The sequence below is a fragment of the Tyto alba genome, unplaced genomic scaffold, assembly GCF_018691265.1.
Source record: "Tyto alba isolate M040663 unplaced genomic scaffold, T.alba_DEE_v4.0 Super-Scaffold_13, whole genome shotgun sequence".
NCBI lineage: Eukaryota > Metazoa > Chordata > Aves > Strigiformes > Tytonidae > Tyto > Tyto alba.
In genome coordinates this window covers 42,592,291-42,619,781 of record NW_024881275.1, presented here as the reverse complement: position 1 = coordinate 42,619,781, position 27,491 = coordinate 42,592,291, and the positions used below count along the sequence as shown (strand labels likewise).

General features: G+C 36.0%; 1 protein-coding gene across 1 annotated transcript in view; it reads right to left on the bottom strand.

Moving 5' to 3' along the window:
• Positions 1 to 27,491, bottom strand: part of FBN2 (fibrillin 2) — a 181,645-nt gene that overhangs the window by 12,866 nt on the left and 141,288 nt on the right. The window contains exons 37-56 of the mRNA XM_042787813.1: positions 24,305 to 24,466; positions 23,228 to 23,296; positions 22,441 to 22,566; positions 21,186 to 21,311; positions 20,941 to 21,093; positions 16,110 to 16,178; positions 15,448 to 15,573; positions 14,536 to 14,661; positions 14,000 to 14,125; positions 12,255 to 12,371; positions 10,184 to 10,312; positions 9,753 to 9,872; positions 6,300 to 6,425; positions 5,917 to 6,069; positions 5,278 to 5,343; positions 4,860 to 4,985; positions 4,634 to 4,753; positions 3,282 to 3,404; positions 2,729 to 2,860; positions 1,249 to 1,374 (exon numbers count right to left, since the gene is read on the bottom strand). Of these exons, the coding sequence (XP_042643747.1) occupies positions 1,249 to 1,374; positions 2,729 to 2,860; positions 3,282 to 3,404; positions 4,634 to 4,753; positions 4,860 to 4,985; positions 5,278 to 5,343; positions 5,917 to 6,069; positions 6,300 to 6,425; positions 9,753 to 9,872; positions 10,184 to 10,312; positions 12,255 to 12,371; positions 14,000 to 14,125; positions 14,536 to 14,661; positions 15,448 to 15,573; positions 16,110 to 16,178; positions 20,941 to 21,093; positions 21,186 to 21,311; positions 22,441 to 22,566; positions 23,228 to 23,296; positions 24,305 to 24,466 (2,421 nt within the window). The remainder of the gene's footprint in view (positions 1 to 1,248; positions 1,375 to 2,728; positions 2,861 to 3,281; positions 3,405 to 4,633; positions 4,754 to 4,859; positions 4,986 to 5,277; positions 5,344 to 5,916; positions 6,070 to 6,299; positions 6,426 to 9,752; positions 9,873 to 10,183; positions 10,313 to 12,254; positions 12,372 to 13,999; positions 14,126 to 14,535; positions 14,662 to 15,447; positions 15,574 to 16,109; positions 16,179 to 20,940; positions 21,094 to 21,185; positions 21,312 to 22,440; positions 22,567 to 23,227; positions 23,297 to 24,304; positions 24,467 to 27,491) is intronic.

Below are 27,491 nucleotides of genomic sequence, written 5' to 3'. Positions count from 1 at the left end.
AAGACTCAGCAGATTTCTGTTCTCCTAGACAGGTGTATTGTGCAGGTCATTAAGCACATTATGACTTGAAGAACATGTAATGCTTTGTCCCCAATTTGAGATACGTAATAAATTTTAATGTGAAAAAAATATAAAGGTTTGCACAATATATTTAAAATAATGTCATCTAAGACTTAATGTTTGTGCTTTAATTTTAACGAAATACTTTGTTTCCACCAGACTAAGTTTTCACTGTAATTTCTGATCCAAGAAACCCTAAAGGAAAAGCAGCAATGAGCAAACTAACCCAAAGCATAGTTTTCAAAAAATCTTAAGAAGATCATATATTAAATATAAGAAAGCAATAATGACCTCCAAGCAAGGTATTTGCTTGGCATTAATGACTGGCTGGGGTTAACAGACTGCAGCATCCTCTTCCTATCTGGTCTTAATCCTTAGGAAATTCCCTGTACTTCCAGTGTTATTGCTTTGCCATGAAATCAGAGCACTACTGATGACAATTTACAGGGAGCTGGTTTTATGGTACGTATGTAAGGTATATATACAAGTATTTTTGATGCAAGAATACTAATAAATACAGTTTCGGTATTGTGAAACACTTTGAAGTATCTACACTTGAACACGGAAAAGTAAGGTTTTGCAGTTCTGTTTGGTTTCTAAAAAGGGAACAATTAATTTTATAGCGCAAATGACAAGTGTGAACATATTGAAAAGGAAATACAGGTTGATGAATATAGAACTCTTAATTAGTGTTTAATGTGCAGGCCTGCCTCAAAACTTTTTAATGTATTTTGTTATGATTTTGTAAAATGCTGGTATTTTGTATTCATTATCACTGAATTAAAGGTACAGCAAACTCAGATGACTAGTTGCAGTATCGTGGTGCTTAAGATCGCATTCTGAATATGCAAACAATTTTTCTCTGCATCCCAGTTTTTGATATAATTTAATTAAATTCTGCTTCTTCTTTAAAAATACATGTATTTTGTCTGGATAGTGTTGATCAGCACTATATTTTTGTACTTTGGAATTTAGACACTTCTATGTGAGGCCCCTGATTGCTAGAGTCAGCTGATGTTCTCAAGATGCTCTTCATTCCCATCACTAATATTATATCAGTCTAATTAATAAGGATGATTATTTAATATCTGTAGATATGGGAGTTGTTAGGTACTCAGAAGCCTAATTTACACTGAGCATCCTTTAAAATTCAATGTAAGATGAAATACATATGAAAGAGGCATTTACCAAGACACTCAATGCCTGATGGACTTGATAGGAATCCTTCATTACATTCACATCGATAGCTCCCAATAACGTTCACACAGCGACCATTTTCACAGGTACCTGGCTTGGTGCGGCATTCATTTTCATCTTTACAAAAAAAGAAAAACATTAAATAAATTGTTACAAGAAAATATATCAGACACATAGAATGCATTAGTTAGTCTGCATAATGTTTGCAAAATATTTGCAAGAAGTGGAAAATCAACCACTGATTAAGCCTGGAAAGGACTTTCCTAGTAACACTATCCTACTCCATTCGCTATGTACTTCATGTTAGCATGAAAGCATTAATCCTTGTATGTTCTTTGCAACTTATAACAAGAAGCAGTAAATATTTGCAGCAAAGCAAGTCCTAGTCATAACTTTTACCCGGCAAGTAGCGTTTAAATAAAATCTGAACACATGCATGATTTGAATAACAAATTTTCACTTTGTAATCATTAAGAGTCTCTGAACACATTTGACCTCTTCTACAATCAGTCACATTTCAGTTCGCACATCATTTCCCTGAAACAATCTTAGTGTATTTTCTTCCATAGCTAATGGCACAGATACTGTAAGCAATTTTACCTTTACAGATGCTTAAATAAAACATCAGGAAAACCTCAGGTGATTTAAAGGCAGCATTATATGGCAAAAAAAGGCAAAATTCATGTTAATACAAATTATTTCCCCTGAAAAAATCATAAATATCTGTAAAGAAGAGTCTTGCTGCAGGAACACTGTTTTAAAATATTTTAATTTAAAGCATTCACTGAGATGGATTTTTTTTTTTTTCTCTGAGACAAGGACAGTCCCAGCTACTTCTGTCCACAGAGAACTCTGGAATAGTCTTGGGGTTTTTTATGTACAAGAGGAAAGTATAATTTGTCAAAATGTTGCTATCGTTTCCCCCTCATCTAATTGAGAAAATGATGGAGGAAAGCTGTTTTCTAACTTACAGGATGGAGAATTATTTTGAACTCTGGCAGTTTCCACATCTTTTGCTCTTCATGGCTCTTATGTTGTTTCATAATCATACAGTTTTAATTGTTTAAGGAACTGCTACATTATTTAGAACAGTATTAATGCTAAAGGAAAGGTAGCTTTTAATTTATTATAATTTTGCTTTCTACTAATCAAATTAGGTCTCTTCTTTTTGGCAACTTAATCTTTTAAATCCAACCAGTGTCTGAAAAACATTCTGATTTTGCTGTACAACATAAGAAACAAGCCCAGAGTTTTTATTCTGCAATACTTATTAGTCATTTAGAACTACTTTCAGATAAGGCTCAAACATTGAAACAATAAAGAAAGTTTAAGATGCTGGACATTATTAGCTATCTTAAGTGTATTTAATGAATTGCTATTTTATAGTTTACTATATGCATATGCAGAGATTTTTTCATTTGACTGCTCGTTTGTATTTCAGAAGATGTCTTCTTCCCTTTCTAAGCTTTACCTGTGCAGCCTTCTCCATCGGGTCTTCGGGTCATTCCAGGAGGACATATGCACATGAAGGTACCAATCAAATTTTTGCACATCATGCCTCTCGACTCACAATCATGGAGACCTTCAGCACACTCATCTAGATCTGGAAAAAAAAAAATATGTATTCTGTGTTTGAACTTCCTTCCAGTAGCTTCAGTTACTGAAGAAAACTAGCACTTTCTCAAAAAAAGGTCATACAGACTCCCCTAACTAAAGCACTGAAGAAAAATCCGAGAGCTATGCTTAATTACAGTTGTCTTAAACTCTGTGAGCTGCATTATCTTGTCATGCTAAAGATGAGCTTCAGCACTGTGACCTTTCCAATCCCCATCAAGGGGTATACTTCATAACAAAACCACTATACTGGTCTTACATGAGTTCTGAAATAGTAAATTGCCATCTGCTGGGCTGTTTGTTATATTCCACTGAGAGGATGAATGCAAGATGGACAGAAATGTTTCGATTATGCTTTGGCCAGTACAGGGTGATGGAAATTGGGGAAAAGTTTATATGTCAGTCATTACCTTTGCACATCTTTTGGTCTTCTCTTAGTTCGTAGCCGACTGGACATGTGCATTCATAGAAACCATAGGTGTTGATACAACGAAAAGCACACAGCAGAGGATTCTGAGCACACTCATTTATATCTGAACAGAAAGGAACAAAATAGTAATTTTCCACTAAGTTTTAAAACAATCACCAAGACAGTTTTCTTATACCTGTGCTTCTCTTGTCAGCTAAAAAGTATCAGAAATGTAGTAATTCAAACCAGAGACTTGTGGATGCTTGGTTTTGAGTAGCCAGAGGAAATCAAACAAAGGTCTGCTTAAAAATAATGGCATAATAAATATGGAACTAACTGATCTTAGAATGACAAGTTGGGTTTGGCCTATTTCAGATTTTTATTAGATAGTAATTTTTTAATGTATTTTTGTGTGATTCGAGATGTCAGCTTTTCAGCCAACTCTAAAAAAAAAAAAAAGAATTCTTGCTTCAGAAAGCAAACTAATTAGGATTCATAAAATATGAAATTTTTAAGAAGCATCCTGATCAGCATCTGATGACAGCAGAATGGTTGTACACAATTCCCACACTATGAAAAATAAAGAGGTACTTAAAGAAACTAATAGGGTTTAATTTAAAACAGATGAAAGAAAGACTCCTCTAAGTAGTGGGAGTAGTAAGATTCCAGATCTTGCTGCCACAAGATGCTGTGGCAGCAGATAGTATCAGCAGATTCAAGATGGTACCGGGCAGATTCTTGGACAACTACCACACTGCAGGAATTCATCCCCCAGTTTACATGGTATTTTCCCTATATACTCAGCTCTTGTATTAGAGGACTGAACTGCAGAAAGATGTTAGTCATGCTTGTATGCTAAATTAGCATTTCAACTGCGAGGACTGAAATAATGGACTGGATAGACCAGCGGTCTGACTTCTAGTTTATTACATTCAGTATAATTCATTTGTTACTATAACTGTAATGAGTGGGTCAGTTCATAACTGCTCTGCCTCAGTTATGACAAATGCTCTGTAAATTAATGCAATTTTACTGTGGTTAGCTATACTGTTTATGAGGATATTTTGGGAGCTCAACAGTTATTTCCTTCCCACCCACACCACCCTTTCAAATAACCAGCTGAATAATGAAACATACCACAACATGTAGATTGGAAAATCCTGTGATAAACTAAAAATACTGCTTAAATCAATTCAGGACTTTCTTTTCAGTGACATATTTTGAGCAGAGAAACGTTTTTTCCTCCTAGTTATTATAACATCAAAGGCCTGGTTAATAAAGCAATTTGAATACTGAGGTCTCGACAGAAACTAAATGAAAAAAAAACAAAACAAAACAAAGAGGACAAGTTACCTTCACAATTCATCATAGGGCCTGGCTCAAATCCTTCATGACAGTTGCACTCAAAACTGCCAACCGCATTAGTGCACGTACCATTTCCACATGGGTTGCCAATTGAACATTCATCGGTATCTATATATGATGAATAAATGCAAACTGAAGAGAACTGGGACACATTTCAAATTGTGTTTTAAATTAAAGTGTTACAATTCTTATAACTTATGAAATATGGACGCACCAATGCAATGTACTCCAGTGTAATCTAAGTTGTATCCCATGGGGCACTCACAGCGGAATGATCCATCAGTATTGATGCAGTGACCATTCGAGCAAATCCCTGGGCTTTCAAGGCATTCATTGACATCTAAAAAGCAGGAAGCAACCACTTAGCTGATGCATTTCTCTATCAAGTCTTAAAAAAAGCGTTTTTAAAAGATTAAGTGCCCTATTCTGCTTGTCTCTAGTCATGCAATTTCAAATGTAAACTTTTAACTTTTAAACTTTTATCATTTCATAACGGTTTACAATTATTAAAGAGGTCAGCCTCTTGTCACCTGGGGCTGTGGGGCTTAAGACATCACATACTATAATACCCAAGTCTAATTTTAAGTATAAATAGATACATTTTTTTAATTATCAGGAAAAAGCATACCTACCTTCACGTGTATCATCAATCCCAGGAATAGTTCCATGACCATATGGACAAAGGTCCTGGAAAGCAACTGTAGAGGTATGTTTTTTAAAAAAAAAAAGAGTGAGAGAGAGAACCATGATAGATGATTAAAGCCATCCAAAGATCTTCTATAACATATTTTTCAAAACTGTCAACTTTTTAAATCATGGTCATTACGCTGTCTTGCCAGGGGCAAAAGTAATACTGGACCTAGTCTGGGGAAGTCGCACTAGAACTCGCTGAACTTCCATGTGCATGTGCTTGGTGCCTTCCCCTTTCTGTACTTGGAGAAAACCAAGAAGTGAAAACTGTCAGTTACTTCGGGGATTCTTGGCACTGTCCCTTTCAGCTCTTCTCTTTTGCCTAAAGGAGGCTACATCTACAGATGGAGGCTGCTAGTATATTTCTCTACAGAGCAAAAACAACTCAGTATTTCTCTTTTTCTGTGGTTTTCGTATATTTAATTTTATTTATTTTGTTGACCTGAAGATGGTTCTAGAAAAGTCCATTAAGGGAGAATGCCAAAAAGATCTCTCCTTCTAATGATCAAAAAGGGACAACACGAATGTGCTCTTCCTTTTCTCCCACTGAAAAACGCATTATTTTAAATCTTGATGTGTACCTTCTTCTTCCTTTGGACAGAGCTCACAAGGATCACCCCATCCTTCTCCTGGCATTTTACTGCAGCAACACTTTGCCTTTGTGGTGTTGAAAGCCTTTGGCACTGAGCACTTCCCATTCTCAAAGTTAGTGAAACAGAAGCTCTGGCGAGTATCTAAAAAAGAAAATACAGTTATGTGGAGCTAGCACCTCCTACCTGGTTAGATGATGACTGTCTAGCCCTGAAGGATGTTAGACCTGCATTCTTCATACTGTTTTGAAAGCACTTTCCAACCCTTGTAAGGGCACTGTTTGGAAGGAACCTGCAGAGGTCCCTTTTTATTCATTCTACAGAGTATCTTATCTGTTAGAATAAAGTATTACATTCCTTATTTATTAACTTACCAAAACATCTCCGTCCGTTATCTGACAGCACAAAACCTGTAGGACAGATGCACTGGAAACCTCCTGGAGTGTTTGTACAAGAGCCAAAGAGACAGATGTTGGGATCCTCGTTACACTCATTAATATCTGTAAATTAAAGGAGAAAAGGTTCACTATAAGCCCACTGGCTGTGAATGTCTGGGTTAAGAAAATTGTTTATTTGTTTATTTATTTATTTATTTATTTATTTAACTTCAGCAGGGGGTGCTCCAATAAAGCACCCGATAGATAAAGCAGCCTGAAGGTTCCACTAATTCTTTTAAATTAGAGCATTTCACTGGCATGTACTTTCCTCTTCAAATACCACTCTCTGTTCTTTGGCATAATAGTATTATACACATTAAATAAATGCTTTCAAACTGAAACAGAGAAGATATATGCCTGATAAGAAAAATATACTCCTGTAAACATAAAACATCCGAAGATGAATTTTTAAAAATCCATATGTTGAAGGTTTTTTGTAATTAAAGGTGTGCTTTTTTTCATTCTGATTGACTGATTCTTGAACTGAAACTATAGCTAGTTATTTGTAGAGGGATACCTATGATTATATTTGTATGTTCAGATTTGTATTTACCAGTCTCCCACTGCCACTCTTGATGTTACTGAAAATGTTTTCCTGTTCAGTTGCATAATTTAGAATATTATGCTATGGCTATTCAAGTGTCAGATTTAATTTTTTAAAAAATAGAGAACTTTTTATCATTATTAAAACTTAATCCAAAATAAAAGAGTACTTAATATGAACACCAAATGCTTGTAAAATTGTGCAGCTGAAACAGTATCAGGCTGCATACCCTTCATCTATATAGACAACAGAGTAAGAAAAGCAATACATTAATAGACCTTTAATTTTTCATATCTATTATTTAAAACTATATTTGATTTATTCCATTCTGCAAATGAATGACAGAAAGATATAAGCAAATTGTGACAGAAGATATAAGCCTCCTTGCTAAAGTAATTTGTAAAGGTAATTATAATTTAATAAATTCTGAAGTGTATTTTAATAATCTTCAGAACTATACCTGTACTACAATCTTTCCTGAGTCTTTCAGTAGGAGTTATTAAAAGAACCATCACAGAGACCAACAGCTGTTCTACAATAATATCCATATTGATCTTAGTCAAAGTGTAGGCAGGAATAGGTATTCTCCATGAAAGTAAGCTTCATGGATGTTGAGTCACAGATTTGTAGCGCTAGTTTTCCTGATATTTGTTTGACTCTTTATTATACTGAGTCTTAGAAAACTGACCTGTATTTAGCAGATAAGGAAACAATGGAAATACAGTGTCACTCCAAAAATATAAGTGGACTGATGGAAGAAGTCAGATAGGAATAGATTCTGTGATGTCCCATTTTCAGAAGTTACTGTTAGGCATAGCACATGAACAAACCACTGTAGCATAGTCTGGCATATAACCAAACTCTGCAGTAGTTTCCCATAGACAGGCTCTTACTATATAAAGCATTTTACGTCAGCTCATTTCAGTGAAAAAAAGGTAATTAATTTCCCAGTTAGTGTGGCAGTTGCTAATATAAAAAACTCAGCAATTCACCTGCATTAATGGGATGGAAAAACTGGTATTTTGAAGTACTGATCATTACTGTAATGAATGGCTTGTAACTAGTGGAAGAGACATTTTGTGAGCAAGATGAAGAGGTGAATATGCAGACTGTGGAAGTAAATGAGTCCTCTCTGCTTCATTCCCATTAAATTAAAGGAAACATATTAAATGGGTAGGTGAAAACTAAGAATTTTTCTGTGGCTCCTATCTGTTTTGGTTTCTCCTTCATATAATCACCTGGAGCTCAAAAAGCCATTGCCAACCTTCACATCACATACAGAAGTAATGAATTCTTATAAAGCTGTTTGCATATAAGATCACTAGGAAGTAATGGGGAATTGATGTTGCAAGAGCTGTTATAATATTAATCATATTATCATAATAAGTATTAATACAATCATACATGATTATCTAGGCATTTTCTAGGCACTCTAGCTGCAAGTATTTTGGACGTATGGCAGAATGAAGAAAAAGAATATAATTAAGTCCCTTTTACTCAGTTTGGACAAAAATCTGTTTGGCAGTCACCAGTGCTGTCAGAAGCATCAAGGGATTCTGTGAGGATACTGAAGTGATCATAAACAGTGATATTCCTGGAAAAACAAAAGCTTTCATTTTAAATTCATGATTTCACAGCTGTGGGTGATTTGGATTAATCTCAAACATAATTGCTAATCTGCAAATAGCAGCTGCCAAAAGAAACCATGAAGGCAAACTGAGTATGGTGGCGCGATACAAAAGGATGAGAGAACTCCGTGGCTTAGAAAATATATACTACTGTTCAAAACAAAAATTAAAAAAGGTTCCTGTGATCCAGTTCTTGCACCCATACAGATTAGGTGGCTACAGGCCAAATCTTCATGACCTCACCAGTGTTTTCTTCAGTCCATACAAGAGGACAAACTGCTCATTTATTACTGGGAATTATTTGGATGAATGTGTGTCTGGCGTGTCAAACCAGCAAACTGCAGTTGTCTAAACTGAAAAACAGGTTCCTTAATACAGTCACAGAGGAGAAGCAGGTGCTTACTATGTCCTCTGACCATGCAAAAACCTAAGACTTCTAGGTTAGCTACCTAAAACTAGTTGTGTGCACCTTCCTTGCCAGGTGCCCCACATAGTTAATTTAAATGCCCAGTAAATTCACAGTACTTGTGTGGTTTGCTCTGATGGAAAAGGTAGTTGTAACTCAGATTTATTTCTCATTCTATGCCACACCAAATCTTAATTCACTGTGTGACATTCAACTCCTGAATGATATTCAAGGATTTAAAACATACTTATATGAACGAACAAGAATATGCAAACTGATGAAAGGTCTGCTGTGCCATCTTCCTCCTCCTGTGAATCTTAGCACTTGAAATTATACAGAACATGAAAACAGAAAAGAGTTGTTAGAAGAAACCAATTTAAACACTTGTTCTGAGAAGTTCCATAATTTTCTCAAGATTTTTAAACTTCATAGCCCTCTTGAGAGGAGAAGCTTAGCTCATGCATTGATTGCCCATAATTACCTATCTGTAAACATTATATAAATCCAGTACACAGGTTGGTTTGTTTTATGAACGATATTTAAAAAAAAAGGGAATAAAAGATAAAATACTATTTTTTTTTAAATAAAAATTTTTGTTTGCATTAATGAAGAAGTTAATGTACAAAATATAGTACAATACACTACAAATATCTTGCCTTTCATTTTGAAAATATCTTCCTGAAGACTTATTCCCTGTCACCATGATTTTAAGTTGGGCAACATTCACAAACCACTACTTTCCACCAAATTAGAACCAGATAGTTTTTCTAATTTTTAAATTGTTCAGAAGCAACAATTACAACTTGCCTTACCAATACAACTTTCACTTTTGACTTCATATCCTGGTGGACAGATGCATCTGAATGATCCCTCCAAATTTTGACAGGTACCAGGAGAGCATGAACCGGGTAGTGCCACACACTCATTAGTATCTTTGGAGAACAGATGGAATCAGGAAACGTTTAGAATCATGTAATTCTTATGGTAACAAAACAAGCTTACTAATGTAAAGACTTTTAGATTCTTTTCTAATTTTCTTTTTCTAAGGCACTTATATGCTTGAAGATTAACAACTATTCCAAAACTCAGTTACTTCTACTGTGTCTTCATTAAAGTCACTGTCTTTTTTTTTTTTTTAATACTTAGATACTCAGAGTGTGCTGCCTCCCTCTAGATGGGAGCTACGAGTTTGATTATTTCAGCTCATCAGTATTTTAACATCTCCATGTGGTATCATACATACCAATGCAATTCTTGCCATCAAGAGTAAGTTCATATCCTTCATTACATAAACATTTGAAGGAACCAATTTCATTGAAACACCGTCCGTTTCTGCACACCTGACCAAAGAAGGAACTGCACTCATCGATATCTGTTAAAAAAAAAAAAACAAACAAGTAAAACCCCATAAGGAAAAGTTGAGTCCTGGCATAGTATATACAGTACGTTATAAACACACTCAAGTTGCAGTATATACTTCTGTGGAAAAGGCAATTTTTGCAGCAACAAGGGAACAACTGATAGCTAGTGGAAAGTAACTCTTGCTCAAGTGCATTAAGGTATATGTTCTATTTAAACAACACTCTTTTTTTATAGGGTATTATGATTTTCAGACTAGCAGCATTTCCTCAGCTACTGCATCTGGAGACATTCATTTACTGCCAAGTGACTGTACGATACTAACTCCAGACACAGAAAAGAAAATATTACATGGAGTGTTCTGGATTTTATCTGGATTTATATGTGCTTAAGTCTCCTCCTAAGTAATTTTCCAATTTTGCAGTACATCGTTTGCTTACTGCAGGATGATTCTCTCCTTCATAAATTCTGAAGTTCTGAAAATGAAGTTTGAAAATGCTTATTAGTTTGTTGAGTTACTTTAAGAATGCAGACTTCAGGAAGTACTGCATAAGGAAATATACAGATGAGAAAGTGTCAGCATAAATGAAAAGGAGATCGGATAAGCATCCTGGTGTAAGAACAGCTTGCACCTCACTGTTTTGCAATACTTGAATTCGAATGATGAAGACTAACATCAGTTTTACCGAAGAGGTGTTAGTCTTCAGAAGCATTAAGTACCAGCTCCTGAAAAAGATGTACCTTCTGCTTCAGTCAGTACAGCTGTGCCTGTGTTCCTAGTTTATTCCATAGTGCATTTCTTCTGCATTACAGTTCTACAAGCAGAAACACCTCCAAAGTACTATACTAGGATGGGCTAAATTGCCCTTGAATGATTGGGATAGTTTAGAAGAAAGCCCTCAGGTTCACCAAGCTGTCAAGAGCAGTGCTAACAGAAGGCCAAGTCTCTGAGTCAGCTTGGGCTCCCTGGCCTCCTGGAAGGCACAGCCTGGAGCAGAGGCACTGGATGCTCCCAGCAGTAGACTGGCAGCTATACTGCCATGGGAAAGAACCTACTTGGTATACAGTGCCATGCTTTGGCAGCAGACTCTGCTTACTTGAACAAGTTTTTAATTTTCTCTTTCCTGGACAAGGATAGGATTTAAATTACTTATTTAAAATATTTTAGTTCTCTCCTGAACCAGAAAGAAACCAGTGGACTTTGTTCGGTCTTCCTTCCGTATGTAGCAGGAAGAAATGTAAAGCCTTTTGGCTTACACCCTGCACAATGGAGAGGATCTCCATGGACTTACGAGCCTGTTCTCCAGGAAGATTTTAGTTGCTTTATCACAAGTATCCAGGAATTTCAATTGCCCAAGTCCATCAGTTAATCTGTTGTCCCGTGCTTTAAGGAATAGGAAATAGCAATGCCTGTATAAACTCTGTGTAAGCCGAGTTCATTTTAAGAGAGCAGATTTGGTAGATTAGTTGTACTGGCTTTCTTACTGCTGGTCTGCTTCCTCTTTCGCCCCTGCGTGCAAGTGTCAAGTAATATGGTGAAATAAATAAGCTATTTTAAATTCATGAGGCATCACTGGTGGTGTGATATAATATGTGCTTACTGCAAGTGGTGCCTATGGACTGTGCCAGTTGTCAAGGATGTGTGCTGTAATTACCCAGTAAATCTAATGGAGGTGAGGGCTGCATTAAAATGTCAGCGAACTAGAAGGCTGCCCCAGTGGTCCAGAGATTTAGGGTTTACAATTTTCAAGCTGGCCAGTAAAATGTATTTCTAATTAGTTTAAAAAATGGTAGTAGTGATTAACCTCTAGGGCTGGTAACAGTATCAGTTACTGCACTCAATTAACTTTGTTAACGCTCTGACCTGTCTTCTGTGTAAGTTTTAACTACATACCATCCTCCTTGGTATATCAAGCTGGCAGCAGTGAAAATAAAGTTTGGATTACATCACCTACCCATACAATCATTATTATGAGTTAATTCAAATCCTGGATAACACAGGCAGTTATACGATCCAACTGTGTTTTTACAAGTTCCATTTCCACATGGATAGCGCTCACATTCATCAACATCTGCAAAGAGAAACACAACCGTATGTGCGAACTGATTTTCCCAGGTATCTGTGAAAGTGTTATCTGTGCACGATGAGAATATTCTAAACCTCAGTCTCTCATCTGTCACATCCTTCTATTTATACTACTGATTTTTACAGCCTCTCAGTACACACAGGAAAATGTCACATGATGCACTTTTAAAATGTATTTTAAAATAAAAGATACTGTTAAATGCAAAGATAAAAGTAACTTCATGTGCAGTATTCCAAAGCTTTCTGTCTTTTTTTTGTTCCATGCTAACATTTCTTAATTTCCTAATTTACACTAATGGTCAGAACTCAGTATAAAGGACTGAGTGTCACAGTCCTGGAACTATCTCAAATTTTATGTACATATTTTACTCTTAAGCCCATGAAAACCTGTTGAAAATGCTCTATAAAGGAGTTTTGTGTCATTGTTTACAGGCCAATTCACATGTGTAAGTATGTCAGTACTACATTCAGAATTACAAGGTCTGCTTACAAACACTTGGAAATGTGCATTTTAAAGAGGCACTAAAATTCAGTGTCTCCTGCTCTGTGTTTCAGTAATTTCTGGAGTTTCATGAGTATCTGGAAGGCATTTAGATGATTTTCTCCTAGTTCTTGTGTATTTTCTGAAATATACTATTCATTTAGAGAAGGTAAACATTTTGTCATATGGATCATTTCCATAACCTGTCATTGTCTAGATTTGTATTTCATACTATGAAATTTTTAGAATTAGTTTTAGAATTACTTAAGTTACTGTTTTGAGTAACCGGGCTCTCAAAATTTTGCATTGCTAACACAAGTCACCTTCCCAAATATCCTCCTCAGATGGTTTGACAAATGTAGTTTAGTCCAAATATGAGAAGAAACAAGTTGTATATGAATATGTAATACAACATGGATTGGTTTTAAATGTCCACTTAAAGTTGAAATTGGAACACACCTATGTTACAGAAGACACTGAACTTCTCTATAGCTTATAACTGACATTTAGATGATCATTATTTCAAAATCAAAATAATTTTTTGGCTGTTTTTTTCAAAGAAAACCAAATTCACATATGCATCACCTTTTCTTTTTAAAAACCTGTAGAACTGATTACAAAACACTAAAAGAATAAGAAAACCACTCTTATTTTACAATCTTATTTCCTATATCATCTCTATCATGTCATCATCTTAATACAAAATGAGTACAGATTTAAGTTACATTAAATGTGGTACTCTATTTTTTTAAATAAAACATGAACTCAATAGATTTCTAAATAATTGAAAGAAAAATCTTTTTTTAAATCTCCAAACTCAATCACTCTGTAGTATCTCCTATAAAATTCTTATTCAAATAAGCCACTATGATGTATTTTTATGAAAATGGAGGTAATATATTCTTCAGTAACATGGAGCTATCTCTCAGAATACTGTGATTTTTTTTCCTCAAACTAATATATCCACTCCAAGGACAACTTCACATACTTCAGGCACAAAAATCCAAAAATGTATGAATCAGTCTTTTAACATCACTATAATGTCCTCAAAAATTCAGACTCATCTCCTCCACCTTTAAAAAAAGCAAAAAACAACCAAACAAACCACACAGAAAAGCATCTTTTTTCCATACCCATGCACATAGTCTGGTCTTGGGATGTCTTAAAACCATTGTGACATATGCACTGGTAACTTCCTTGCATGTCCACACATAAACCATGACTGCAAACATTAGGAATTTCCAGACATTCATTGCGATCTATAACAGAAATATAAAACAGATGGTACACATTACTGACTTTTATTATTCATTCATTTTACACAAGCATGTTTTTACAATCTGTTATTATTATTAAAATCAGACTCAAAATTCTCCCTAACTAAATCTGAATCTTAACAAAACTTCATTTTATAGGAAATTCTTGCCTATACACCTCGAAGTCAAAACTACTGTCAGGATTTCGTTGATACATCAAGAAAAAAGTTTTACCCTGTCTTTTCTTCTACAGAGAAACAGAGCTATAATGTAAAACCTGTTACATAAAACAGCAGAATACACAAGGTAACAGAAAATAAATGATGCTTTTACCCTTCAAGAGAATCACGCACATACCATTGATTAGGTACAAACAGATGCAAACAGGTGAGAAAAGTCAAGTGATTTCTTACCAACACAGGCACCATTGGGTGAAAGTTTAAAACCAGCAGCACATTCACAGCGGTAACTACCAGGACTGTTGATACAGTCTGCATTTCTCTGACAGAGATTGTCTCCATTGCTGCACTCATCAATATCTGAAATGTCAAGAGTCATGGCTCAGATATCAGAAACCACGAGAGATACTTATGCCTAGAACTTAGACTGTATTGTCCGTCTTGTCCAAGATGAATCTTTCATCCTCAACAAGGCATGAATATTATGACCTTCATCCTCCTGTGCCATAAATGCAAATGAAAAGCAAAATCAATAACATTTCATCCATAATACACTTTTTGGATGAAGTAGGATCCTATTAATCCAATTTACTACACACTGTGGTGGCTTTATCAATTTTAAACAACTGCCTAAAGAAATTAGGTTTTGTATAAAAAATGTTCCTCTCTGCCTTTGAACTGAAGTAGTAAGTGGCACAGTTTGTCAGCTTTTTAAGGTGCACATGTTAGCACAAGACCCTTGAATACCAATGACAAAATTCCTCTTGACTTTAGGACACACAAAAACTCACTACTAGCTTTTATAAAAAGGTAGAAGAACAGACACAAGATGGAAAAAATCAAGGAAACTTTTTTTTGAGAAGTTTTAAGAAATAAATTTCCTCCCTAAAATAAAATAAAATAAAATAATTTCATTTACTTCCTATTTAGGAGTCAGTGAATTGCTTGACACAACACTATTACAAATTTTATTATATGCATGTGCATATGTATTAAAGACAAGCAAACTGATTTATAGACTTGAGCCCTGCAAAAAAGCTCACAGTCTGTCTCTTAGATTTTGAAAAACAGATGAATTAAATGTTACCCTTGCCTTTAAGATAAGTATGCTCATGGGGGCTAAGTATAAATGTCATTTCAAATCACCTTCACAGACCAAGAGCAGGTCATTGTAGCTGAATCCGGTGGGGCATTCACAGCGGAAGCTGCCAATCTGATTGATGCAAACACCGTTTGCACAGATTCCTGGGATTTCCTTACATTCATCAATGTCTGAAAGTGAGATGAGCTAGTCAAAATACAGTATTTCATGGCTTTACGTACTTCTTGGATCTCAATTTCACTGTGCTTAAAACTGAGTTGAGAAGTTCCTTTTAATCTACAGAAATTGTGTACAGGATATAAATCTAAACATAGACACATTATGAGAGAAAATAAACTATGTGAAGTTCAGGAAGTGATCAAAACATAGTAATACTAAATATTAGACAAGATGCAGAACTGCTACAAGTGTGCAGAAAAGTTCTGCAAAATTTTTGAAGCCAAAACCTTTTATCTTACCCATTAAAGCTCAAAACCATGAACTTGGATGGAGGGTGAGCAAAAGATCATAACAAAATGAAAAAATAAAAAAAAATATAAATCATAAATACTTTTCACAAATTTGGTTTCACAATTTATGATACCGTTGTAATTCTATAATGAAATTAGAATTTTATTATATGAAATATTCATTTTGGTACCATTATGCAGCTGCAACAACCTTACGCAAAACAATTTTTGGTTAAAATAAGTTTAGTGAAGCTCACCAACAGCTTTTCCAGTATGAATGTCAAAAGTAAAGCCAGGAATATTTCCACATATGTTCTTGAATTCAGCTAGGGCAAAACAGAGAAAAGTGCCTTTATAATGAATATTTACAATTCTCCCAAGAATTATTTGTAGTCCTTTCACCTTTTCAGGAGCTCATTCAAGCCATATCTACTCAGAAGGGCCATTGCCTCGTATACAAATTGTATTGAAAATTCAGATTGCCTATAAACGAATGCAAACACTAATTCATAGTTCTCTTTTCTCAAAGCTTTGCAGAGTTCTGCACATGAGTAAATGCCTGGTTTGAGAAAGCAGCACTTCAGTTTTTGTTTTAAATAGAATGCCTTATCTTACCTTTTAAGGTTTATTCCTGCTTTCTAGACATCTGTAAATAGAATCTGCAGCAACAATTTCAGATAGGAGAAATAAAAGTAACTTACCAGTACCTATCCTTCTTTGATGATACTATCTCTGTTTCTGCAGAGATTACTGCAGATTAATCCCACTAAATTGTGGAGCAAAATGGACATCCTGCTTTAAAAAAAGAGCCTCCAAAAAAAAAGCATTGTTTTAGTATGCTCATTTTATATCCTCTTTTCCAGAGGACCTTGAGGATAAGATATGAAAAGTATAAAGTATAATATCAATGAACCTATGGTTTTCCTGGAAAGGTGCATGAAGTTGAATGGATTTGAAACATGTAGAGAAAAATTTCTAGCGTGGAATCTATTAATTATTGCAGGATGTAAGACATAATTACTTATTTTTAAAAAGTATTTCTTATAAAGCTTCTATGTTGGCGTAAAATTTTACTGGTAGAACAGTGCTGTCCAGAAAAAAAAAATATATTACACATTTACAGTACATTGATAAATTCTGATCTAGGTAGAAATATGAAAAATGAGATGCCTACAACTCTTAACTATGTCAAATCTGCAAAAATACTGACTACCAGTAGAATTGTGTACTGAAAGCCCACTTGATTGACGGAAGCAAATAATTCCAATGTGAAGACACAACCAGTTTGAATGAAGAGTTTCCTTTAAGTGTGTGTTTGCAAACAATAACCATCCAGCTTCTTTTTTGCATCTTTTTACACCATATCAGCATTCAAATTCTCCAAAAAATAATAAGTATCTTTCAATATTAAGTTTTCAAACTATTGTTACAGAAAAATTCCAAAGCATGTGGTAGATATTTGTACATTCAAGGCATTAAACCAAGGTAAAATACCCTTCTAAAGAACGTGGATAAAATACACAAAAATGTCCCTTCAACATAAAATTCAAAGAGGTTCTGGAAGCGTAATATCTGGACACTTCCATGAGTGCTTGGTCCACTGTTTGGGCTGCTGAAGACCTACAGGAAACTTGCTATCTGTCCAACAAGAGGAAGCATATGGAGTCTACCTTTAACTCACCTCTACACCTGAAATACAGACAAATTATTAGGCATCTTCTATAGCACCAGAAAAAGAGAGAGGAGACCCTTCTGTTTTTCTGTGAGTAATGATATTTAATGTAGTGTGGTGACAGTTTATTTCTCTACTGGCTGTAGTCTGAGATTCTTGATAGTCTGCATTAACAGTAGCTCTTCAGTAGCTTATAATGAGGTTTGGCAAAATATTTTTCTCACATTCAAACATTCTTTGTTATTTTCTATATAAGCCAAGTAGGATCCTGTATACCTACACTTCAGTATTTTCTTCTTCTGTCTGTCCTATTGTTTAATGACTGCTGAGTTTATTCTTGCAGTACGGGATACTGGGGCCATAGTGGTCCCTGACACAGTGTTTTACCATCCAGCAATTTTCTGCTTTTTTATGCTGACATGCGTAAGATTTGAGGGTTAGAAAACAGTTCCTTTCTGCAAGGAGCTTTATGCCATTTACAGCTGTCAGTAAACATGTGAAACACACCTAACTAGATAAAAAGCGGGCCTTGTGCTCACTATCCTGTCCCCATGGGCAATGACAACCTAATCCTGTGGTAACACCTAACAGATCAGTTCTGGGAGGATGAGGAAGAGGCTCTAAGGGTCGCAGGTCTTCTTTCATTCTGTGTTATGCTACCTACACATTCCATGCATTCCATTTAATAGAGTTTTTCTGTATTTTTTTCAGTTTGCACTGTGTAGAAAAAGAGGATATAATTACTTAAGGACTGTATGATAATACCCTCATACAGAGTGTCAAATTACCCATACACAAACATGCCAGAGATTTACTTTCTGAAAGCTTGCCTGTGCATTGGTGACCTAAAAAATATTTCACAACCCCATATACTTATCACTGTGCTATTTTTTTTTTTTAGGACAAAAATAACAGGAAAAAACCTCTCTGAGGTCAAGGACTCCTGAAATGATCAAACCATGACAGAGTTCAGTAAATACTTGGCTACCTCTTAGCAGTGAAGTAGGTTTCTACACTTCTTTGGGTGAAAAAACAAACAAGAATTATTATTTCTGATTAGAGTCTGTATGTTAACGGCTATGATCTGTATAATGTGTAAAACCAAGAAATACAGTCTTTGCTACCTAAAGTCATCAAACAGATTGATTGTTAAGCATAAATATATGAAAAGGAAGAAAGAGCTCTGTTCAGAAAGGAAAAAAAAAATGTAAATGCATTGGCATGTGAAGTTCATTCAGAGGAACAATATAATTCTCATCAGAGCAGAATAATGCTCTTAATGAGCTACTGGACTCAGTCTAGCAAACTCGTTTAGGTCAGTGTATCATAACCCCTGTCTGTGATGTGTAGCCCCCACCCAAATTTCAGAACAACTGATTATACCACATAAGTGCAGCTATTCAGCCATTTACACTTGGAATTTCTGTTTGATCCCTTGCGCCATCTCTTCTCATGGTGAAAAAGGTTCAACCATGTCTCCTAATACAGTAAAGGCATTCAGAAGTGCTAACAAGGCAATACTGAAATATTTCAGGAAATATTTTAACCCCATAACTGCTTGCAGACTAAGTGGAGTTGTCTTAACAAATCTTTAAAAGCTGCAGAAGTTTTTGAGAACTTCAGTCTTACCAATTTAGAAGGAGAATTCTTTCTTGTATCCAATATAATTAATTGCATGAATCCCTGCTAGTGCTTTGCTGTATTTTTCTCATCATGTTGTCATTGTGATGACAATTTTATGGCACTGAGATAAATAACTATGGGAAAGAATTTTATGAGCTATCTGTGACAGCATACATGTATTTCCTCTTTCAAGCATATTTCCATCTCCCACTCCTTACTGCTAGGAACATTCCTTCATTCTCCCTCCTACTTCTTAAAAAAGAAAAGGAAGAGGCTATTTTTGCTTTTCAGTCCCATTTTCTTCCTCTTTACTGCTTGTGGGGGGAAGTCTTACTTAATTATCTATTGTTTCCCTTATGTGACCAGGATAAACCACTTGGAATTGAAGTAATGCATTCTTTACACTAACATCACAAATAATGCAGCACCAGAGGTATGGATTTAGTGGCAGTAAACCTGGGGCAAAGTCAATTAAACAATAAAATGCGTTTGTACTAAAAAGACACCTGAGCTTTTTAATTTTATCTGGGCACCTTTGCTCTTTTTTGCAAATGTAAGAATCTTTTAATGAAGGCCAGGTGCTACGGTCAGGCTTCCAAGTTGGTGGTTCTCCCACCAATGATTTTTCTGAGTTGAGGTTTTCAGGGCGTTCTGTCGCAGGCAAGGAACTACATAAAGACTAACTGAAAAAGAACTGTACCTTATTATTTTCACCTTACTTTATAGAAGAGAATTTTTACTTCCCTCTACGATGCCCAAATTACTGAGCTTTTGCAAGTTCATCAGCTTCAATAGAGAAAATGTAAAAGCAACTGAGAGGGTCACACTCAGATGTGGGACACAAGTGAAAAATATGCAAAGGCAATACACTCAGTAATGAAACCCACTCTCATTGTTCTGACAGATTAAGACTACCAGGATAAATGTATCCCCATCTATGCTGCAACTAAATGATACTAGCCTAAATTAATTATCCTGAAAGACAAACCAGGCAGCAGGTATCTCTTGTCAGACAGTGTCTCCAACCCCAGTGTTATTGCCTGATGACTGCTTTTCCAGAAAACTCAGTGACAGCTTTAGAAATGGGAGTTCTGTCATCAGGCATTCAGAAAACTTGCTTATGTCTACTGTGCCACCCTGGTGGGTCTTACCTACACAAACACAGATTTTTGACATAACCACAAATAACGTAAAGTAATTCCATATAAGGCCTCTGAAAGCCTTGGTACTGTTAGAAAGAAAGAATAAAACAACCACAGCATATTCACTTTATAGAGCCCCATTACACCCCCAAAAAAGTCTAAGTAATTAGATCTACCTACAGATATCTGTCTTACAACATCCTTTTATCTACATGGCTAACATACTCCTGCTGCTGATGGGAAGGTCAGTTTGTGCTTTCCAGGCCTTTTTATTCATCTCAGTGACACCTGACAGCAGTTTGTTCCATTGCCCTTGCCTTCAGGAGCAGCTGAGAGAGAAAATATACATATTCTTTCTGATTTTTTTTTTAATTCAGTGGAAATGATTGGTGCCTTCAAACTATTCAAGCTGTATATTTCCACTCGAACTGGAGTGACACTTCTTCCACTTAAATATATGGAAGAAACATCTATTCTTGTTCAGAACACCAAAACATAATCCATCCAATGACATGATGGGAGGATATTGTCACTCTGCTTTGGGAGTACAGCAAAGGTTTTTTGGGGCTGAAATGTTAACTTCAGCAAGTAAGTCAAAAGAGCAGATGAGCAAAGAAAGTAACAAAATGGGATGACTACAGTAGGCTTTACCTGTTCCTGGAGTTGGACATGGCTCACAAGGTTTGTTCCAGGCTTTCCCAACATTGTATGTGCAGCAACACATCCTTTTGGTCACATTGAAGGGCAGTTCATTCTCACAGGAGGTTCCATTATAGCTTCTGTAGCAAAAGCTTTTCCTCATGTCTAAATGTAAGAAAAGCAACAAAAGGCTTTAGAACTGGCCCCAAAACAGTCTGATATTCAGACAATTCTGGTAAAGATGACATTTTGCATACCCATGCAGTTATGTCCTCCGTTGACCTGCATATATTCAGGTGGGCAAATGCAGGTGTAGTTCCCCAAGGTATTGTAGCAGGTGCCAGGACCACAGACACCAGGATGTGCAACACACTCGTCAATATCTAGAGACCAAGTGAAAATACTACGATTAACAAGGGAGAAGAGGAGCAAGTCCTAGCAAATGTTTCTGAGAAATATGACCATAATGAACCATGCTAAGATAACAAAAATGTTTCATGTGAAGACTAGCTTGGAAACTATGGCTCAGATTTGGATTAAGTAGCAATTCTAATATCAGCTGAAAAGTAGTATCCTTAAACTCTATTAAATTCAGCTAGTGAAGTGCAAGAGAACAACATAAAAAAATTCAATGTTGTTGAATTTACCACTGAAACTGGAGCATCATCAGCTCCACAAAAGATACTCACACTGCCTTCTCACAGGAATGTTACTGTCACTTTTCAGTTCTGTCAATGTGTTCACTATTCCACTGAGAAATGGCCTTTCAAGTACTCTATTTAGAAACAGGAAAGCTGAATAATCACATAGTCTTGCTGCTCTAACTTTAGATCTTCTTATTTAAAGGTATTTGGGGTGTAAGGCTTTTTTGCCCATACAGTTTTAATTTCAAGCCCAGTTTGGTCAGCTTTCTTTATCCGAGCATAGCAAAGCCTCAGGATTCACAGGCTCTGTTTTGAAAGGAGACAACTTTTTTTTTTTTTTTTTTTTCTCATGAAGTGAATGAAGAAGGGGAAGCTGACTTACAACACTCCAAGCTTGGAGAAACCATAAAAGATTCTCTACATTTTTGGGTCTATTTACAATTTTTGGTTCTAACACATGACAAATCTCAAACACAAAAGGAAGACCAATATTAACTTTACTTCACATTGCGTAAATTGAACTGCTAACTCTGAAATACTGTGAAGAGGACACCTATTCTCATTTAAAATGTAGGGAGCCTAGTGAAACTGGCAGGAGATACAAGTTATTGAAGTGAGAAGCCAGAAATCATGAATAACCACCTGAATTTACTAATACACATAGCTGAGATCTATCATGTAGAAATCAACATTAATATATTAAAGTGTTGCATATTAATTTTATATTAATCGTATCACTGTTGCCAAAGATAATGATTTTGGAGATGATTTTAGCTAAGTGTGTGGGTACCATACCCACTTACAGATTTAAGGCTAAAAATTACTGTTTTTCATAACAGATAGAGAAGGAAGTTTCAAGGTTATCAACCTTCACAGATTCTTGTTTCTTCACTGAGGTAGTAGCCTTTCGGACATTCACACTGGAAGCTGCCAAAAGTATTGATGCAATTTCCACCTTGGCAGAGACCTGGCAGTTCCTGACATTCATCAATGTCTGAAAACAGAGAACAAAAGCCACCATATTTTCACTCCAGAATGAAAAGAAACGAGACTTTAAGTACTCCCCTAAAATTTTACCAACTGGTAGCTTTTAACTGTCATGTGGATTTTTTTCTTTTTTGCTTCTTAATTGCACTTCATGAAAGCATGGATGAGATGCTCATTCACTTCCAGTTAAACAGCTCTTCAGGAGCATGCTTCAGCTTGATGAGTCCATGGAGTTCAACTTCCATTACTGTTTACAGAAATTTGGCATCTAATTCCTCATTCTTGCACACACATGGGAACCAGAGTTTCTTTGTCCAATTAATATTTCCTGAAACTTATATTTTCCTCTTATAAGCTATAATTTTAATAAATAACTTATCCTTCAGTGGCCAATTTCAAAGGCCAGTTCAAGTAACGAGGCACAACTGACTCCAACCCCTATTTCAGTGTTGCATCAGCTTATTTTCCTACTGAAATGTTGTTGGACTTCTTCAATATTCTTTTACAGTATGACTTTTCATCATGCTGTTGTCCAATTTATATTAGCAGAGGGTTTTACTCTGCACTAAACATAATGATTTCTGCAAAATATAGTTCCTGTGTACTTCTCTCAGAAGATGACTACTTTTTTTATTACCAGCCATCACAGACATTGATGATAAACTCACCTTCTAAAATAATAGTGATGGGATTTGGTCTGAATCCTTCACCCCCTGGGCAGAGAGTATTATATTCCGCTAAAGTAAAGTATAAGAAGAGAGAGCATGTCAGTCATACAAAGAATAAAACGCTAACAATAGAAACATAGAATTTAATTTGTGTTTTTAATGAGTCTTCTTTCCTACATTCATTGGTTTTCTACTCTTCTTGACCTATTCACAGTAAATAAAGCATGTGCATTAGATTAGTAGAAAATCAAGGTAAGATTTGGAGTTCTCTTAAAACATTACCATAACCACAGATATTTTTAAGGCAGACACGATGTTGTTTTCTCCATACTGTGCCTTTATAAAGGCATATATTTTCTTCAGTATACCATCCATAAAGATATAAAGATATGTGTTAAAATTGGAATTCATACTATTATGAGACTGTTGAGAACAACATGCTCGACATTTCTGTTGCATTCAAACAACTTCAAAGCTCTACAAAATTGGTATAATTTGGAAACAGTTTTGAAAATACTCAAGAGTGACTCAGAAATAGTTACCCAACAGTTACCAACATTGTCCTTTAAGAACTACTGCAGCTCTCCAAATCGAATGTGTGATTTGAGTTTTAAGCATTACTATTTCCCTACCAACATGGAGTTGCTGAGTAAGAATTCCTAGTAGATGCATGCCATCCTTTCCATTCTTAAGACACATAAGCATATCTGCAACTACCTTTTTTTTTTTTTTTAATGGAAATAAAAGCAAAATAAAATAAAGTACCCCAAATTACCCAAAGTACATGGGCCTGGTCCAGTGGGAAGTGTCTTCTAAAGTTACCACTGATTTATTAGTGTGAGAATAGGCACCAAATCAGTCACAGGAGACTAAAGGTTGGGTCTTCTGATACTCAGGTTCACACCTCTGCCTCACCGCTCTGACAGCAGCAGGGAGAGCACTGCCTCATGAAGAAAATGAGGTTCTTAAATGATACTGTATAGTAATACAGTAAAAGATTTCAAATACTTTTTCCATCCCTTGTTAGCATCTTCCGTAATAAGTGGGCAGGGGGAAAAGAGGAGAACATTTTCTTACTGCTGTTTACAGGAGGACATGTCTCACAGGGGTTTCCCCAAGCCTTTCCCAGAGAGCAGCAGCACGAGGAACGACTGACTCCAACCCCTATTTCAGTGTTGCAGGACAGGCTCCCATCCCCTCGCGGGCCGTACTTCAGGTAGCAATTGCCAACACGGTTATCTACACAGAAAGCACATACAACTACAGCTGCACACAATGATCCGGACAAAGGAAAAGCAGGCATTAATTTTAACATTTCATATATAGAAGCAAGAATTCAAATAACACTGTGCTTTTGAAGTCATTGGTAACTCAAAACACCCATGTACACTCACAGTTACTGGTGTTGAGAGAGACAGCAGGGAAAATGGGCAGCTTCAGCCTCCTAAGTACCCCAAGAGGAGTTTAAAATGTTTGCATGTCTTCCAAAGTCACACCATGCTCTAAAATGTAGCACATACACTATTCACAGACCCTCACTCTAGGAAATACCAGAAACCTTGCTGCAGTTTGCTGTTAGTATTTCTTCTCCATATTCTGATTGTGACTAGGCTATGGCTCTTGTGGAATTAGAAGAATTTACATATTTTTCTATGGAATCAGAGAACAAAGTCATGTCACTGGAAGAATTCTTTTACTGGTAAAGAAACTCTCCCAAAATTATTGACACAAATAATCTAAATGTGCAGTAGGTTTGAGGAAAGTTAGTTTATTAGCTCACTCAAACTGTAACTCAATGATTTAGACAACTGCTGGCATCAGTAGAATGAGCAAGGAATTTAAGAGAAGTAAAGCTATGAGTTTTCTTACTGCTGCACATATTGTCTCTGTGTTCTTTATGAATGAAGAGTAACCAGCAGTGAGTCATAAATATAAGGAATCAGAGGATAGTCAATTATTACTATATTTCTCATTACATTCAAATAAGATGAACATTCATTTCCTCAAAAGTAGTGTTACAATTGTAACAATAATTTCCATTAATTAATTTTCTATCAAAGGTTGCCCCCAGAGAAGCACAGAAAGCCAGTCAAATTTTTTTTATAAATTCATTGTATAAAGGCCAGAGTGTCTCTTTGCATTTTTACTATTTCTGTTAATGGTATGACTAAGAAACCTATAAATGAACTTTTGAATGATTTCTCAAATGCATATTTTAGCAAGAAATAACATGTTTTTAATTTACTGCTTTCAACAAGTGCCAGATACTAAAGCTTTAGCAATTTACATGGAGTAAAATGAACACAGCATGATAAACGTGGGTAGTTTATACTTCCAAAATTTCTAGAGTTTCTCAAATGTCTTAATATGACACGGGTTTTTAAATTATCCTGAAGTTTGGGACATATCTATGAAAAAAACTTGAAGGTAACTTTCTGAATTGTTAGGAACTACTTGTTCTCAAGATCCTCAAGTTAGTTAAAACATGTATAACATAAAAACAAAACTTCACATTAATTTTCAAACTGAGTATTTTTTTTTAAAGGGTCTTAACATCAATCAAGAGAAAACCTTCAAGCTTTCCAGATTATTTATATTTATTGAAATGTAAGCATTAAAAGACAAGTTTGGGTGAATCTTTCTGCACAGTTTTAAGAGCATACTCTGGATAGTGAAACAGGGATATGTTCCTGGACCACACATATTCTACAACAAATTTCAGTATCTCACCATAAATGCATATTGTTGTAAAGCCAAAATACTCAGTTAAGAATTGAGTGACAGATGCATATGTATTCTGTACCACTGATGGAAAGAGAAGACACTTCAAGCAGGGTGTATCTTTACCTCCCTGGAGGCATGATTTACCTAGGATCACTGATCAGTATACGTTAGAGTGTTAGAGTGGAAGTCCTTTTTTTTTTTTTTAAGACAACATAAGAAGAGAGTGAAATGAACTGCTTTTAAAAAGGGCACATCCTGTTGTTCTCATTGTGGACTTAAGCTGAAACAACCCAAACGTTATTCTGAGAACACCTATCTCCTCCTGTTCTTAGGAACTGCATGCTTCTCTCCATTCGTGATAGCATGAGACACCTGACTTTTAAAGAGAAGCCAAGAAGAGATTTGGCTTTATTCTTTTTGGGAAAAGTGAAAAACAATGACCATCTCAGAAGACGGCTTCAGCCCAAGACCTCAGGCTCATTAAGAACAATAGGAGATGACAGACCTTGGAATGAAGGCAGAGTCTGGAATTCTCTAGCAGAATATTGATACCAAGTCCATCAAGAGTTTTAGGTTTCAGTTTACTCCTCACATGAACTGCTGTTGTGGTCGGCAGCCAACCACTTCACAGCCTCTCATCCACCCTCCCCCCCTATCTGGGAATGGGGGAGGGAATTGAAGGGGTAAAGGGAGACTCACAGGTTGATATAGAAACAGTTTAATAATGGTACTAAAATGAAAACAATTACAGTAATAGAAAATATAAATGGGTAATGCACAATGCAATTGCTCACCACCCGCTGACCAACACCCAGCCCGTTCCCGGCTGGCGATCCCAAAATACCAAGATCCCGCAGTCACAACCCTGGAAGCGAGTGAGAGAGAGAGATTGCTCCCCTTCCCAACCACCCCTCCTCTATATAGTGAGCATGATGTTAGATGATACGGAATATTTAATTGGCCAATTTGGGTCTGGTGCTCTGGCTGTGCTCCCCCCCCCCCTGCTTTTTGTGCCCTTGCGCACGGGCAGGACATGGGGAGTTGGAGAGTCCTTGAAGTCTCAGTAGCAGCTGAAAACATCAGTGTGCTATCAGCATTCTTCTCACACCAAACCCAATGCTGAACCTAAAACACAGCACTATTCTACTTACCAAAAAGGAACATTAACTCTATTCCAGCCCAAACCAGGACAACTATCTTGATATGAGACTGTGTTCCTCTTTGTCAAGGATAGTATTTCCATTTCTTCTGAAAATAATGGGAATTTAAATTCTTCCACCTTTTTTTCTCAAGTGTGCAAGAGATAGTGCTATTGAAGAGAACCAGAAGCTGCTGTCCTTCGACAAGAAGTTTCTGGAACATTTTTCAGCACAACTTGTGCATTCCAGAAGCAAGAAACTTTCATTTTTCTTGTTGACATATACTAGTCTCTGTGTTGTTTTTTTTTTTTCCAAATGATGTGCCTCTGACACAAACATCATTGCAAGTCAGGTTCCAATTTGGAATTGCAGTCCTGAGACTATAAAGGATCACAAGCAAA